We start from the raw sequence: 18,615 nt of genomic DNA, 5'->3' as shown, positions 1-18,615 counted from the left end.
AATCTCTTATAGACTTGATAGCATTTTAACACGAACTACAAGCATGGATAATTAGTACGCTCAAGCGCTGCAGCCAACAATAATGGTACGTCGTCTTCGCAAATAAAGTAATTGTAACAGTGATAGTATTTGCCGCAACTAACAAATGTGGCTACCCGTTCGTGAAGGTGTGGCGAACAGGTAGCTAGGTTTTGTGTTGCAGAAACTTTTGGCAACAAAAACATATTTTTCAACCGAAAAAAAAAAAGAATGATTTTTTCAAGCAGTTAGTAGCAGAGAAGCATCTATATTTCACCGCGGGCTTACAAAAGATTCTTCCGGTAGTCTCGCGTGGATGGTTTTGTGGCCACAATATAGCGTCGACATCAGGCGAATCCATTTCCTTATATGCAGAATTGATTGTCTAGAAAACGGAAGTATGTGCCTAAAATGGTTTTGCTAAAACTGATGTGAACGTTTACACATAAATATGCACGCACCGCACACCAGCATCATACTACTAGTGGTTCTTAGCAGTGGATATCTATCAACCGGTCAAGCAAGAATGAACCTCACTCTTTGGACTTCGACGTGTGCGGGAAACACAACTGGAGTACGATAATTCTTTCTCTAAAGAAAAAATTGTCAAGTAAAAAAGCAATATAAAAATATCTTCAACTTCTCATCGCAGCCGCCAATTTTCACTACTGAAAAAAAAACATGTGTTTCAGCAAAAACAAGTCACACAGATTAAACAGTTCCAAAATGGGATGTAGAGTTTCTGCTCCCCGAGCTCAAATGAGCTTGGTGTACGCTAAAATCGAGAAAAAAATGAATTGTTTTGTGACAAACATTAACAATAGTGTCAAGTGCCTATAAAAATTCGTCATGGAATCACATTCCTAAAAGACGTGGTAAGAAAAACAAAATCGATACTCTGAAAATGCTACTTTCAAAAGCACTCTGAAACACTTTTTTTTTTTGCCACGCCTTATGAGAATGTGATTCCATGATGAACTTTTGCAAGCCATTTAAACATTTATCCGTGTTTGTCATAAAAAAACATTTATTTTGAATTTCGTTTTTCTTTACTGTCCACCAAATTTACTTGAGCTCGGGAGTAGGAGGACACTTTCGTCCAAAACGTCACAATAGATACACGTTCAGGAAATGTGGTTGGCTGGCTTGCAGCATCGAGCTACCTCATATCCCTTGGCAATTAGTGACAAAGCTGACAAGTATGTTGGTGGACAGAGGGAGAGGTTGTATAGTCGGTGGATAAGGAAATTGCTAGTACCGTCTAAAGGCGAATAAAATCGTGTGGACTTTAATTTAAGAGGTTGATGGAACATCTGTGCATTTCTGTACCGACCATTAGTGTCATGTGCAAAATGTACACAAGGAGAAGAGATGCATCTACGGACCAGCAAGGTAGAAGCCACTAGTAGAAAACGGGCCTTAGGCCGGGACCCTTTAGTCCCGGCCTGCCTCTGGGCCGGGACTAAAGGCCCGGCCACGTCGCCCCAATTCTCAATGCCTCCCTCGAGGCTATAGTCCTGGCCCGTAAGGAACCTTTAGTCCCGGTTCGTGTCTCAAACCGGGACTAAAGGGCTACGCGGTGGGCAGTCTGCATGTACGCCACCTATAGTCTCGGTTTGTGTCTCAAACTGGGAGTAAAGTCTCGAAGAAATCCATATCGACTTTGATGACATCTTCCAGATGTACAATGGCGACGCCCTCGACAAATCGCTTATGAGTTGCTATTGTCTGTAAGTTTTTCAATTCGTCGTCTACATATAACTTGTTTAGTTATTTCAATTCATTGTCTATATATAACTTATACTCTATTATGCAGAATGAAGATTCTGGAGTGTAAAAGTAAGAGCATCATAAATATTGGGTTTATTGACCCAGATAAAATACATATAGCGACGCTAACTGATTATCCCAAGGAGACGGAGGAAAACCTTCTAAGGTTTCTAACAGATCAAAATTTCTGTGACCACATACTGTTTCCATACAACTTCAGGTGAGGGTCTTTACTCTGTTGTGTCCATTCACTTATAAGTGTAATTGATAAGTTACTCACACACACACACATATATATATATACATGTGCAGCTTTCATTGGATTCTGTTGGACATTCAAATTGATAAGGGAAGAGTTGATGCCTTCGATCCATTATCGAGACCCTTGGAACAGTTTCAAAGCCTGCAGGACATGCTCCAAGGGTAATTTCAATCATTCTTGCGCTCTATCTGTCTCTTTCAATGATTTTCTGATATATCAATTAATGAAAAACTTAGCAAATCATTATCCTTGTCGGGCAGGGTTTGGAAGCGGTTCAAGTGGGTGGCTCCCGGTAACTTTCCTGAGAAGCTGACATTTAGAGCGGCTCAGGTAAGTAGTAGTATGATATACTTCTATTTTCAATACATTTATGATGCTAGATTATTATTTTGATTATATATATTCTATTCTCGTAAAGTGCGACCAGCAGCCACGGAGAACACATCTATGCGGATACTATGTTTGCGAGACCATTCGCACGTTTACCTCTGAGCACAACGATCACAGATTCGACGTAAGCAATGAACATTCACACCTCTATTTTTACCCGTCATTCTTTGTTATCATGATTGATATTCATATTCATCTCCTCTTCTTATATAGCACACGGCCATGACGACGAAGGTCCTACCAGAGCAACGCGCGGTTGCTGTTGCAGAGGAGCTTGCGACCTTTCTGAGGACGGAAGCTATAGATGACAAAGGACGATTTAGTGTAGCTAGGGGCCTTTACTCATGTTCGTCCATGTAATCGAATAGACGGGCTCTAGTCCCGATAATTCAGATCTCCATATAATTGTATATATATACTCGCTTGTAAGATAAGTTAATCTTATATATATATATATATATATATATATATATATATATATATAATTAGTTCTATTTAAATTATATGAAAACTAATTCCCGAACACCAAACGAGCCATCACGTTAATCTCCCGAACACCGAAACCCTAAACCCCTAAAACCCAAAAATAATTTCATTCAAAAAAAAAACTCAAAAATAAGCAAAATCTGAAACTCTTTAGTTCCGATCCGTGTAACGAACCGGGACTAAAGGGTCTGCCCCTAGGGCGCTACGAGGCGCCCACGTGGAGCATCTTTAGTCCCGGTTGATGAACCGGAACTAAAGCCCCTTACGGGCCGGGGCTATAGGCCCCGTCCCCATTAGTGAGTGGGAACATAATCCCACAATATACTAGGCGTACTTGTAAACTATAAATGACAAACCAACACATTTCCTGCTCACATTGACCTTGCTAGTGCGCACCTGAGAACATGTCGGCCGGTCACACATTCTTAAATTACCACATGACGAGCACAGTTAATCTGAAGGTTCCTTCAAAATAAGATTCCGATAAACAAGGTTTACCTTATTAATCTGAATAGTCTTTTATTTCTATTTAACCTAGATTTCATATTACTATCACTAGTGGAAAACGGGCCTTTGGCCGGGACACTTTAGTCCCGGCCTGCCTCTGGGCCGGGAATAAAGGCCCGGCCACGTCGCCCCAATTCTCAATGCCTCCCTCGAGGCTTTAGTCCCGGCTCGTAAGGAGCCTTTAATCACGGTTCGTGTCCCAAACCGGGACTAAAGGGCTACGCGGCGGGCAGTGGTGGTGGCAATCGTTCGTATCCCCCTTTAGTCCCGGCTGGTGGCTCAACCCGGGACTAAAGGCCTAACACGTGGCCTGGCGTAGTGGTGGCAACCGTTGGTATACCTATTTAGTCCCGGTTGGTGGCTCAATCCGGGACTAAAGGCCCAAACGGTTTGCATCCCGCGTCGTTTCGGGCGATGAAAAGCACGAACCGAAGCACAGTCGTCATTTCTCTGTTTCTTCATCTCTCTCGCTCTCCCTCTCTGTTCTTCTCCTCTCTTCTTTCCTTCTTTTCTTCCACCATGCCAACTCGCTTTCGAAAGGTGCTCGCACATGGCACGACCATGCTCGATGTCGTGTAGACGAACGAGAGCAGGGAGGTGCCGTTTTTTCTTGAACAGTTGAAGGAAAAATGGCTTGACGCCGCAATGGATCATGAGAAGTTCTTGGGGCTTGATCTTTAGTACACGGCCGATCAACGCGGTGTTGCCGTCATCCAACTATGCTTCGAACGCCATGTCTTGATCTTCCAATGGGCGAGGTAAGTTTTGAGGCTTTCTTTGATCCAAGATAATGACATTGTAAGTTTATTTGTTTCAATCATAGTTGGTTCCCTTCAAATAGTTGTAGTGAAACAATTTTGATTAGTTGAAGGGAAACACAATCTAATTGGAATAGTGTTCCATAATCTAAAAAATCGTATTAGAATCAACTAGTGTTTAATATGTTCCATTGGAATCATAGTTGGTTCCCTTCAAATAGTTGTAGTGAAACAATTTTGATAGTTGAAGGGGAACACAATCTGATTGGAATAGTGTTCCATAATCTGAAAAATCGTATTAGAATCAACTAGTGTTTAATATGTTCCATTGGAATCATAGTTGGTTCGCTTCAAATAGTTGTATGAAACAATTTTGATTAGTTGAAGGGAACACAATCTGATTGGAATAGTGTTCCACAATCTGAAAAATCTGATTGGTTCAATATGTTCCATTGAAATCATAGTTGTAGTGATACAATTTTATGCGGTGTTCTTTGATCCAAGGTTATGAAAATTGCATATAGCTAGTGATCTCTCTAGGTTCCATTGGATAGCAATATGATATGTCATAGTCATGAAAATTGCATATAGCTAGTGATCTCTCTAGGTTCCATTGGATAGCTATAGTGATCTCTCTAGGTTCCATTGCATATGTTCTATTTGAATCCTAAATATAATTTTATCTTTAGTTGTAGTGAAACATGTTTCCTTATTGCAGCAGTATGTAACATTTGTTCCATTTTAATTTGTTTCTGTTGCAGTAGTGACAAGCATTGTCCAGAACTCATGGACTTCCTTCGGAGCGGCATCACTTTTGCTACCGTTGACATAAGGAACGAAAAGCTGAAGATGAGGTACAGCTTCGGTATTGAGATACCAACTGGTTGCCTCATTGATCTCCAAACGGTATTCAGGCTTCGACATGTCAGGACTTCGATGGCTCATATGGCAGTTGCCTTGATCGACGAGGAATATGGTGATATGAAGACCAGTTTCCCAAAGTCTCAGCACAAAGTTTGGGAGAAGGCCCCACTTGATCCTATCAACATTGAGTATGCAGCAAAAGATGCATACGTTTCATACGAGTTGTACCGCAAGATTCGAGTCGTCAACTATGGCCAGCGTCACCTCGAGGAAGGTGGACATTTTGATTCAGACGATTCAGACGAGTAGTGTTCTCAACATCGAACACTTGTATATATATCTATGGTAGCTATTATTATGTACTGTCTGGACTAGTATCATGTACTGCTTGGACCAATTTATATATGTCTAGTTTCTGTTTGTGCCATTATAGTTTCCAAATTTGAATGGTTTAGCCCTTTCTAACTTCATTTGCTACTTTTGAATGGTTTAGCCCTTTCTAACTTCATGGTCTCATGCATTTCGACCACATATATATACAAAAAGTCTTCAGTTCAAATAAGTTCAAAAAATGAAATCCCTTTTGTAACAGATCTGTTTTTGATTAAAACAGTCATTTAAAAATGAAAGACCATTAGTCTCACGTGGCGTGCAGCGGAACCACGTAGCCCTCTCAACTTTTTAACACATGCTATGTGGGTGAAATGATGATAGCATGCCAACTTTCAACATTTTCAGAGTTTATTTGTAGTGCTTTTCAATTTCAGGGTCAACTAGCTCAAAAAAAATAAGTAAATGCACGAAGAATACCAAAGGAAGTCAGAAATTGTTGAAATTTTGTGATGTGCCTTTGAAAGGTGCATTTTGAACACACAAAAAGTATGGAGTTCAAATAAGTTCAAAAAAATGAAATCCCTTTGTAAGAGATGAGTTCTCGTTCGAAACGCTGATACTTCGAGAGAGATTGTCCGTTTTGTACACGAAGTGCATCCAGTTTTTGTCGTAGCACTCTCAACTTTTTAACACATGCTATGTGGGCGAAATGATGATAGCATGCCAACTTTCAACATTTTCATAGTTCATTTGTAGTGTTTTTCAATTCAGGGTCAACTAGCTCAAAAAAAATAAGTACATGCATGAAGAATACCAAATGAAGTCAGAAATTGTTGAAATTTTGTGATGTGCCTTTGAATGGTGCATTTTGAACACACAAAAAGTATGGAGTTCAAATAAGTTCAAAAAAATGAAATCCCTTTGTAAGAGATGAGTTCTCGTTCGAAACCCTGATACTTTGAGAGAGATTGTCCGTTTTGTACACGAAGTGCATCCAGTTTTTGTCGTAGCCCTCTCAACTTTTTAACACATGCTATGTGGGTGAAATAATTATAGCATGCCAACTTTCAACATTTTCATAGTTCATTTGTAGTGCTTTTCAATTTCAGGGTCAACTAGCTCAAAAAAAAATAAGTAAATGCACGAAGAATACCAAATGAAGTCAGAAATTGTTGAAATTTTGTGATGTGCCTTTGAATGGTGCATTTTGATAAACATAGTTTTTAATTGAAAATAACAAAATAGTTAATAGTTTGGATAGTCAAAATAATTAACTTTGAAAATAGAAAATAGTTTTGAATTATTTATTCAATTTCAAACACTTTTCATTATCATAGTTTTGTCAAATTCTCAAATATGCAAAAAGAATTTTAACAAACATAGTTTTTAATTGAAAATAACAAAATAGTTAATAGTTTGGATAGTCAAAATAATTACTTTTGAAAATAGAAAATAGTTTTGAATTATTTATTCAATTTCAAACACTTTTCATTATCATAGTTTTGTCAAATTCTCAAATATGCAAAAAGAATTTTAATAAACATAGTTTTTAATTGAAAATAACAAAATAGTGAATAGTTTGGATAGTCCAAATAATTACTTTTGAAAATAGAAAATAGTTTTGAATTATTTATTCAATTTCAAACACTTTTCATTATCATAGTTTTGTCAAATTCTCAAATATGCAAAAAGAATTTTAATAAACATAGTTTTTAATTGAAAATAACAAAATAATTAATAGTTTGGATAGTCAAAATAATTACTTTTGAAAATAGAAAATAGTTTTGAATTATTTATTCAATTTCAAACACTTTTCATTATCATAGTTTTGTCAAATTCTCAAATATGCAAAAAGAATTTTAATAAACATAGTTTTTAATTGAAAATAACAAAATAGATAATAGTTTGGATAGTCAAAATAATTAATTTTGAAAATAGAAAAAATTGAAACTATATGAGAATTCATAGAGAAAATTCAATTTAAATTCAAAGTGAACTCACTTTGGATTCAGAATGAATTTTCTCCATAATTTCGAATATAGTTTCAATTTTCAGTGAGTTTAGGCCCGTAAGCCTTCTTTAGAGAGGAGCTCGATGGACAAGCTGCGACGGGGCTTATAAACAAGTGTTAGTCCCCCTCGCTGGGCGAGGTGGGACTAAACTTATCGTGCAGCCGAGGAGGGGCTTTAGTCCTGGGTGGAGCCACGCCCTGGGACTAAAGACCCCCTTTGGTCCCGGCTGGAACCACGCACCGGGACTAAAGACCCCCTGCTTCCCGCCTCCTGGTCTGCCCGAAAAGAGGCCTTTAGTCCCAGGTCGTGGCTCCACCCGGGACTAAAGGGGGTCCTTAGTCCCGGTTCAAGCAACGCGCCGGGACTAAAGATCCACCTATATAAGCGGGACTTTGAAAAATTCCAACCCAAATCGTCCAATTCTCTTCTTCTTCCTCTCGTTCTCCTGCCCGGCGCGGCACAGCGACGAACTCGACGATGTCGTCAGGCTGCCCGCCGTCCTCCTCGCCGCCGCCTGCCGTCCTCCTCGCCGCGCGCCGTCGACACCTCCGGCCGGTAAGCCCCCCGCCCCCTCCACCCCAACACTCCGGCCAGTAGAAGAAAAGAAGAAAAAGGAGAAGAAAAGAAGAAAAAGGAGAAGAAAGGAAGAAAAAGGGAAGAAAAGAAGAAAAATATTTTTTTTGTCATTTAATGCCTATTGTTATTATGTTTGTGCTAGATTATTAGGGTTAGTAATATTTATAATTAGGAAAAAGGAAAATAAGAAGAGGAGGAGAAGAAAAGAAGAAAAAGGAGAATAAGAAGAGGAGGAGAGGAGAAGAAGAGGAAAAATAGAAGAAGAGGAGAAGTAGAAGAAGAGAAAAAATTAGAAGAGGAGGAGAGGAGAAGTAGAAGAAGAGAAGAGGCGAAGTAGTAGAAGAAGAGGAGAAGTAGAAGTAGAAGAAGAAGTAGAAGAAGAGGAGAAATAGAAGAAGAGGAAAAATTAGTTTAGGGTTACAAGAAGAAGAAATATTGTATAGTGTATATGCTTAAGTGTTAATAGTGTTTATTAGATTATTGCTTAATTTTGCTATTGTATATGCTTAAGTGTTAATAGTTTAATTTTCCTATTGTATATGCTTAAGTGTTAATAGTTTATTTTTAGCAAGAAAATTAATAGAACTAGTTTATTTTTTTAGTTCATTTTACGATGCCTATCCCACATCCTCGTCGTCGACTCGGCGGAGGACACCTGGTTGATCAGAGGGGCCCTGTCCGGGACTGGGCTCCGCCTGACTGGTATTGGGAGGTGCTACCTTCCGGGGGGCGTAGGTTGGTGAGGAGCCAGCCCGTCGTTGACCCGATCCTTGTTTGGTGGCGGTCGCGTGGGCCAGTGAGGGTGCCGAGGCTTCCGGACACCGCGGAGGTGGTACGTCACCGTGTCGGCGAGGAGGATGAACACGTCCGTCGCTACATGGTTGCGTTGGAGGGCAGGTTCGAGCATACCTGGCAGGTTCTTCGGGGATCTCACTGGAGCTATGATCCTGTGATGGTTCCTTCTCTTTGGGTGTCCACCGCCCGCGCCGATACCCGTCGGGCGCTACGGTTCTAGATGTATCAGTGATGCTATATGTATGATAGTATTCGAGGAGTATTAGTGATAATATTCGACGATGTACGGACAAAAGAGATGATGTATTTGCTTATAATTGAATGCATGCTAATTTGAATACTACTTTATTTTACGATTTGGTTTTGCTTATTGAATGCTCAAATTGGAAAATTACTCCTACTTTGAATACTATGCAGAAATCTAGGAGTCCCGGGTGGAGCCACGACCCGGGACTAAAGTTGTTTTGGAACGGAGTTCCTGATAGAATAATTCTTTTTTGGTACAAAGGTTAAGAGAATCCTTTTTTTGCAGAACTATGGATCCACATATCAGGAACCTCGAAGAGGAAGAACTTCTCGAAGATATAATCAAAGACGGCCCCGACGTTGAACCAGCTGAATCTCCGTCGTCATATCTAAACCTCGACATTGGAATGGAGGTCGAGCGACACGAAGATGAAGCCGATGGGGCAGGAGATAGGTCCAATGACGGAGAAGGTGATAGCTCCACTAATGGAGAAGCCGGTGAAGAAATAATAAAGTCCGGCGAGGTATACATATGAAGTTCGACAATCACTTGTAATATGTGAAAAATATTGGAGATAGCTCTATATTGTACACATATACATTCATTTGACGATTGTTTCTCCCTCTTAGGCCTCCACATCGAGCAAAGCTACAAAACGAGGCCCGACTAGAAAGTTGGATGCACGGACGCATTACACCTTTGAGGTGATATTGCCTACGGGCGAACCCAAGCTTCCTAAGAATGCTGCTGACACATTCAAGAAGCAATGCGGAGTTCTCATTAGGGATCACGTCCCGATCAGCGTTCGGGAGTGGAACAAGCGCAAAGGGGCAGCCGATAGTGACTATGTCGCCGAAAGGTACAAATATAATCTTTGGAATGATCTGATGTCACATTTCAACCTGCCAGAATGTGAGAATGAAGACGCCGCAGACAAACTGAGGGCCAAAGTCAAGCAGTGGACTCTAAAGAAGATGGCCGAACTGTTCCGTAACTGGAAGAAGAAGCTATGGAAAAACTATCTGAAGACAAAGAAAGTGCCAGTATTCGAGAGGTATCTAGCCAAGCAGGCGAATCACTGGAAGGCATTTCAAGAGTACAAGGAGTCAGAAGATGCCCAGGCATTATCAGAAAAGAACAAGATAAATGCCGACAAGAAGAAATATCACCACAAGCTGGGGCCAGGGGGCTATGAGACTGCCATCCCAATGTGGGATAAGAAAGAGCAAGATCTGCTAGATAAAGGCATCGTACCTCAACCACTCCGTGATGAGTGGGAATTGAAAGCAAGAAATTGGTTCCTTGCGCATGGTGGGTCGTACGACGAAAAAACAGGGGACCTCATCTGCAATGACGGTCTTAGGATACCCAGGGAGAATTGGAAAAGGATAGTGAAAGAAATTAAGGAGGGAAAAAGAAAGTTCACTGCAGATAGAGAGAAAGATTTGTTCACACTGGTCCTCGGCAATGACGAACATGGAGGACGAACGCGAGGCTTCGGTCCTTCTTACCCGTGGTTGCTTGGGTTTGCCAGAGACCAAGACACTTACAGAAGTCGAGAGAGAGAAAAGAAGCGGCAGCAGAATGAGGAGAATGACAAGTTCAACCAGTTGCTTGCCAGGATTAACGAGCAATAGAAGCAGATTGATGAGCTTAGAGGAGTAGCGCACCAGGAATATCCTGCACTTGATATTACCGGCGCCCCATCTAAGCGGAAAAGCAGCGTGGCTGAATCTGAGGCCCCGCTCGACGATGCACGAAGAATGATAGAGGGCGGTCCCGGCTACCCCGTGGATGGAATCAAGGAGTCAACATCATGTGAACTCCATCAGAAATTCAAGAACATATCCATGAAGGTGGCCGTCGGACAAGCTTTACCTTCTGGCCTTGATGCACGCTGGCATGGCCGTGAGATTCCAGCTGGCTTTGCTAAAGTCGGGGTGGATGAAATCATGACGGGGTTTCATGATATGGAGCTCGACATAGTTGGACCCGAAGATGAGAGTACACTCGGAGAAGTACTGGGTGGAGTCATCCTATGGGACAAGAACTACATCAAGCTTCCAGGCTCGGCCCCAAGGACAACACCGCCTCCGACTCGTCGCAGGTCACCTACACCTTCATTACCTCCAAGCCCTCCACATGACGTCGGCCAGCACAACACGAGTCCATCTCGATCACCGCCGCCGGACTTGGGTCGTCCGTCTCCGACGCCGCCCGCACAGGATACTAAGCGGAAGCGTGCCACCAAGAATGCTCCGCCGACGATTCCTAAGCGACGGAGCCCCCCAAAGCGCAAACGGTCGCCCCTCCCAAAGGTACCTCATGCTAATCTTCCTATCAGACCTTATGATCGTACCCCCGAGGAAAACGCCAGGATAGCAAAGGAACATCATGATGCGCAAATGAAAAAAAGGAACCCGAGCCCCGCCCGAGATACACCGAGAAGCAAATAGCATGGGCAAAAGACTTCATGACCCTTCCATCACAGTATGACTTACACCATAAGCCTGATGACTATACACGCACATTGCAGAAGGAAGTGAAAAAGAGCAGATCACGTGCAAGTGCAAGTGGGAGCAAATCAAGTTCAACTACAAGCAAGAAAAAATCAGACGTTCCTCAGCTTGGACAATAGGCCAAACAGTCGATCCCACCCCTCAAGGTGTTAACCGAGAATGTTCCCCTCCGGTGCAGGGGCAAGCTTTTGAAATAGCAAAGGAGTGGGCGGCTGAATGTGGTGTCTCGGTTGAAGATTTGCTGGCTTTCCAAGACGACAGGATACCCAAGGCTGTGGTAACCCCTAAGCCACAGTTTGTCATGGGAGAGCCTTTGGTCAGCAAAGATGATCTCCCAACAAATATGCGTTACTTGCATCAATGGTACTTAAGTGAATCAAAGGATGGGAGAACGATGATCGTGCTGAGTGTCCCATGAGAGTACTACGGCCGCTCCGAAGAAATCCATATCGACTTTGATGAACTCTTCCAGATGTACAATGGCGACGCCCTCGACAAATCGCTTATGAGTTGCTATTGTCTGTAAGTTTTTCAATTCGTTGTCTACATATAACTTGTTTAGTTATTTCAATTCATTGTCTATATATAACTTGTACTCTATTATGCAGAATGAAGATTCTGGATTGTAAAAGTAAGAATATCCTAAATATTGGGTTTATTGACCCAGATAAAATACATATAGCGACGCTAACTGATAAACCCAAGGAGACACAGGAAAACTTTCTAAGGTTTCTAACAGATCAAAATTTATGTGACCACATACTGTTTCCATACAACTTCAGGTGAGGGTCTTTACTCTGTTGAGTCCATTCACTTATAAGTGTAATTGATAAGTTACTGACACACACACACACACACACACACACACACACACACACACACACACACACACACACACACACACACACACACATATATACATGTGCAGCTTCCATTGGATTATGTTGGACATTCAAATTGATAAGGGAAGAGTTGATGCCTTCGACCCATTATCGAGACCCTTGGAACAGTTCCAAAGCCTGCAGGACATGCTCCAAGGGTAATTTCAATCATTCTTGCGCTCTATCGGTCTCTTTCGATGATTTTCTGATATATCAATTAATGAAAAACTTAGCAAATCATTATCCTTGTCGGGCAGGGTTTGGAAGCGGTTCAAGTGCGTGACTCCCGGTAACTTTCCTGAGAAGCTGACCTTTAGAGCGGCTCAGGTAAGTAGTAGTATGATATACTTCTATTTTCAATACATTTATGATGCTAGATTATTATTCTGATTATATATATTCTATTCTCGTAAAGTGCGACCAGCAGCCACGGGGAACACATCTATGCGGATACTATGTTTGCGAGACCATTCGCACGTTTACCTCTGAGCACAAGGATCACAGATTCGACGTAAGCAATGAACATTCACACCTTTATTTTTACCCGTCATTCTTTGTTATCATGATTGATATTCATATTCATCTCCTCTTCTTATATAGCACAAGGCCATGAGGACGAAGGTCCTACCAGAGCAACGCGCGATTGCTGTTGCAGAGGAGCTTGCGGGATTTCTGAGGACGGAAGCTATAGATGACAAAGGACGATTTAGTGTAGCTAGGGGCCATTACTGATGTTCGTCCATGTAATCGAATAGACGGGCTCTAGTCCCGATAATTCAGATCTACATATAATTGTATATATATGCTCGCTTGTAAGATAAGTTAATCTTATATATATATGCATAATTATTTCTATTTAAATTATATGAAAACTAATTCCCGAACACCAAACGAGCCATCACGTTAATCTCCCGAACACCTAAACCCTAAAACCCTAAAACCCAAAAATAATTTCATTCTAAAAAAGAACTCAAAAATAAGCAAAATCTGAAACTCTTTAGTCCCGGTCCGTGTAACGAACCGGGACTAAAGGGCCTGCCCCTGGGGTGCTACGAGGCGCCCACGTGGAGCATCTTTAGCCCCGGCTTGTAACAGAGCCGGGACTAAAGGTTAGGCCTTTAGTCCCGCCCCTTTATTCCCGGTTGTTGAACCGGGACTAAAGCCCCTTACGGGCCGGGGCTAAAGGCCCCGTCCCCACTAGTGTACTCCTTGAAAACGACATCAACTTTGATGGACTCGCATGAAGGACGACGTCGTCAGGCGAGCATGAAGGGCCACCTATCAGAATATCTGAGCATTGAATACTTAGATGCACTCACCGCCCGTTCCGACACCATCACTTAGCTGCCTACCTATAGGAACCTGCTAGAGGACTAGCTGGGTTAGGTTACTCATAGTGGGGAGTATCATATAATAGTATCATGCATATGATACTATCTTCATAATGCATAGTATCATAAACTAGTATTATAGATAGTCTTATTTATTGACATGCATGATACATAGTACTATGACATTTAATATTGATACGGTATCTACTTATATTATTCTAACCCTCTCTCTCTTCTTTAATTATTTGTCACATCAACATGTTCGCTAGTCCGAAGAATATGATACTAGCTATAATACTTCTGCTATGGCCAAACTTCCCACACACACACGCGTGCCCTAATAGATTACCCAACAACTCATTAGACTAACCTTTTGATTGGTATCGATGCGAAAGAAATCTTCCTACGGGATCACACTTGATAGCATTTTAGCACGAGCTACAAGCACCGATAGTTAGTTTGCTGAAGCGCTGCAGGCAATAATAATAATATTTTGTCGTCGCCAATAAATCCATTGTAACAGCTGTGACAGTGTCTGTCCTAGCTAAGAAACATCTCTATCCATTAATCAACTTGTTTGGCCAACAGATAATGGTTTCGTTTTCTGAAACTTTTGGCCGCACAAAACATATTTTTCATGAAGTTAGTAGCGGAGCTGCACCTATGAGTTTCATAGTGGGGGGCACAAAGGATTCTTCAGGGCTTGTTCGGTTAATCCCCACCACAAGGGGATTGGAGAGGATTGGAGGGGATTAAGGTTGATTTTGATTTACAGGGAATTTAATCCTCCCCAATCCACTCCAATCCCTTTCAAGTTCGTTGCAACCGAACAAGGCCTCATGTGACCTCACATGGATGGTTCTGTATCGACAATGATATGGAAGTCCACACCAAGCGCTGTATTCACTTTGGGCAGAATTGATTGCCTAAAAAAGGAAATAGTATGCCTAAAATGCATTTGCTAAAATCGTTGTGAGCAGCAGATGCATATTTTCTTTAACACCGACTGCGACACTCCACCAGCATTGTACTGGTGGTCCTTAGCACTTGGTATATATTGACTGCTAAAGCATAAATGAATCTGATTGTTTGGACGTGAAAACTTGTGTAAGACACCATTGGAGTACAATAATTCCTTCACTAAAGGGGTAGCCCTAGTACATTTTTTTTCTCACAGTTTTATCACGGATACATTGCATGATACATGAGTGGTGAGTTATATGGTTTCTCATAGCATGATTATGTGCTTAGACAAATTGAATTACTTTTCTCTATATAGGATTTACATATATAGAATCTACCACCACTTTGAGTGCTCGTGGATCGGTGTACGCGTCTTGATCCTTGTACAAGAAGTCTAACATCCGTGTTGAATTCACCACGGCCTCTAGGAGCGGCGCTGCCGGCCGTGTGGTGGCTGACTTCAGCATCTCCTCAATGATGTCCATCCATGACTCCTCTATGAGCTCCCTGAGCTTTCTGTATGCATCTTCCTTTGCAGTGTAGTTGTTCTCCTCCATGCACGCTTCTACCGTTGATATCACAGGCCTCTCACCAGAGCTCTGTTCTTGTTCTCGCTGATTTACGAGAGAGGATAATTTGTCATATTGACAAAGTGATAATACCTTCTTTTAATATAGCTACATATATCAATGCATCCATTGATGCAGAGACCAGTTATCCTTCCCTAGTTAAATAACTTTTCTATTAGTTAACCAATATTTTATGGCAAGTAGTTTGTATGACCAGTTAACTATTATCCCGGCTCCAAAATAGATGGTGTTCTAGAATATAGTGTTCCAAATATCTATAAGGGAACTGTCTGTATATACGAAATTATCCGAGCTTTTTCAACTACAATAATATCACTAGATTTAATAATTTAAGTTCTGTAAGTTTATAATTTACAACAGTATATGCATATAGGTGTTTAGAGTCTTAGATACTATTTCAGAATGGTGGGATTACATCAATGTACTTAACTGTCTTTTAATTGGCATAGATATCCTGTTGCACATAACGAGGATTTATTATGTTTTTGCATAATATTCATCACCAAATATAAGAGACAAGCTACAAACTAAATGGATCCCAAACTTATCCATGAACCAAAAACTGCAAAGAAAATCGAACATGACATATATTTTCAGTTGTAAGTATGTAACCTCGTGTGAAGCCACATCGTTGATGACACGACCGATGACGCAAGAAGCTCGCATTATTTTGGGATAGGACATGGCCCATTCGATGGCGTCAATGCTTGCCCCTATGACAATGAAGGCAAGGCATACAATATGCATGCAACCAGAGCTAGGCACCGAGAATCGCAGGTGATCCTCAACAGTAACTGAAGTTTCGCTTTCCTCACGGCATTTTGCCTCGTTGTAGTAGCATTTCGTAGCATCAACTAGCTGCATAATTACAATGATATATTTATTTTTCATGGGAAAGTTAATTGTCGATATCCGTAAACATATTTCTTTCATGTAGCAGATTTGTTTTATGAGCGAACAAAAAGAAAACATAGGCTTCATAGTATAGGTGGTAACTTTTACCAACAAATATTGTAGTTCTGTAGGTTTTTTGAAACGAAGTCAACAGTTAAGATGAACCATGCACCGACTACACCCACGCACCATACATCGACTACACTGTTTATGAGTTAAAATATTTTAAACTTCAAATTTATGCAGAGCCATGATGATTTCATCACTTTTATCTATTTGTACACCCATGCAAATGGCCCTGCAACAATTGCTAAATGCGATTCAGGGGATCCGTACCATAGTGCTAGTTGCATTCCATACATAATGATCTTATGCGAGTATTTAACAATATATTTTTGTTTAATTAAACATGTTCATGAGACATCGACTTACTAGCTTTTTTACATAGTTTGCGTGCTTGTTTCCTTGACTGTCCAAGTCTTTTTCAATAACCTTCATGGTAGCGAGTACTTTGTTGTAGAAGAACTTCATGTAACCTGGGAGCTGTTCAGCGGCTTGTTCATCCCACCTAACAAGAATGGATAAATGTTCCAGAATTAGTATCAAGCAACACATTAATTGGTTATTAAAACCACCCTATGCCATACATCTATATAGAGACCTTTCCATTGCCATGGTGAGGAGCTTGCTTTCTTCTAAGGTGCTGTAACTGTCGTAAATGTCATCAAATATCGACATAAATGTAAAGAACTTAGTTAGCACGATTCGTCCGTATGAATACTGTGGCTCAAATAAAACTCCTAGCATCCAAAAGTGCATCTCCACCATCCTGTCTCGTGCGAAGCTCAAATAGTCTTTGAGTTGCAGTTCTTTCCACCACCTGCAAATAAACCACGAGCTCAGATTGTAATGGTACGAGGGATGGTATATATGAAACCCATTTCAGGAGTTAAAGGGGCATCGCGTTGTGTCTGCACTTAGAGATTAGTGACGAACTATAAATTGTACCAAGGGAAAGTAGGTGAAACTTTACCGACATACTAGCGGATTTCATCATAGTCACTTACAAAGTAAGAGCCCTCAGCTCCTCACAGTACAGAGCTTGCAGAATACTGAAATCCAGCTTTGCAAGCTCCAAAATGGCCTCATTCCTTGTACTCATTCTCTCATAAACTGAGATGAAGTGTCGCGCTTCAACTCTTTGAGGCCTCCTGAAAAGAGGTGTTTCCAGCGTGCGCCGCACCTGATCGAGCAATATTGATGGTGGAATTGTTTGTTGCTCCACCGCACGCTGGAGATGGTCTTTTGTGTAAGCCATCGCGCTGTTAAGTGTTTCTTCACCATGGGTTCGAATATGGGCAGCGTTGTACATGGCCAAAAGGCTTCTTGTGTCGTTGCTGGTAATATTTCCTTCTGCATCTATGAACTTTAGGAATACATCTGCGGCATAGTCATGTATAGTACATCGTTCTATTAGGAAAAAAAATAGAATATCACACCTATCCACCTCTTTGAGATTTTAATTATGTTTGTTATACCTGGTGAAACATTGAATCCCTGTTTTCTGAGCAAATAAAACTGAAGGGCCACCGTGTGAAGATCGTTGGCTTCATCACCGGCATCGTGAATCCCACACAGCAAATCATTGATCTCCTTCCCATAGTGGTAATCCAAACCAAGCTGCTGTAAAGTATCGACAAGCTCAAGCTTCTGAGGCAGATCAACAGAACGCGAATCTACTATCCTTGCCCTCAGTTCTTGTTTCATTACTTCAGCTTTGTTTTTCATTAAAAGACACTGCAAGAGCATGTAACATTAGTACTTACTTGGTTTCCCAATGCATGTTGTCTTGGACATTTAGACCTGCACAGTGTCTGAGGTTATGCTTGGACGGTCCATTTTGCATGAAAATATGTTTCAAACAAAAGGATATATACTACATGATGTGTGTTATATTGTACGTTAAAACTTAACTTGTTTAACTTATGCATATCATACATCTATTTAGAGTTGTGCAATGAAAGTAGTGCTAGTTCATTTGATGCCAGCCAACAACAGGAAAGTACAATACTGGTGTGTGCTAATAAAATTTAGTTCACCTGCGTCGGAGTGAATGGCCTGAAACCAAGGAAAAAGTCCCCCCAGACGGTGGGGTGGTAAAACCGGTGGCTGCCCTGGTTGTCGTTCATCGCAGGCTGCGAGTTTGGGCAGCGGCGAATCTCCACGGAGGCTGCCATTGCTGGAGAACGATGGAGCTCAGCTGATCACTTCTCTATGATAATGCATGCATGTCTTGTGAACTAGTTGGCTTTATAGATAGAACAGGAGAGGCCCCTAAATGGTACACGTATAATACTGGAGACACACAGGAACACTGAATGCGAAATTCGCGTGATATTGCAACTGTCACTTTCAGTAT

The 18,615-nt window shown here is 41.3% G+C and overlaps 1 protein-coding gene across 1 annotated transcript; it reads right to left on the bottom strand.

Moving 5' to 3' along the window:
• Nucleotides 1-14,867: 14,867 nt before the first annotated feature.
• Nucleotides 14,868-18,517, bottom strand: LOC123399579 ((E)-beta-caryophyllene synthase-like). The gene is made up of 7 exons (XM_045093981.1): nt 18,296-18,517; nt 17,735-17,993; nt 17,264-17,636; nt 16,858-17,076; nt 16,629-16,764; nt 15,915-16,160; nt 14,868-15,326 (listed from the first exon to the last, which is right to left on the bottom strand). Exons 1-7 carry the CDS (start codon nt 18,431-18,433, stop codon nt 15,021-15,023), a joined length of 1,677 nt encoding a protein of 558 aa, XP_044949916.1. The 5' UTR covers nt 18,434-18,517; the 3' UTR covers nt 14,868-15,020.
• Nucleotides 18,518-18,615: the final 98 nt, after the last annotated feature.

The sequence above is a fragment of the Hordeum vulgare genome, chromosome 5H (assembly GCF_904849725.1).
Source record: "Hordeum vulgare subsp. vulgare chromosome 5H, MorexV3_pseudomolecules_assembly, whole genome shotgun sequence".
Taxonomy (NCBI): Eukaryota; Viridiplantae; Streptophyta; class Magnoliopsida; order Poales; family Poaceae; genus Hordeum; species Hordeum vulgare.
The sequence above is the reverse complement of the archived record's forward strand: the minus strand, read 5'-3'. Positions and strand labels throughout refer to the sequence as shown.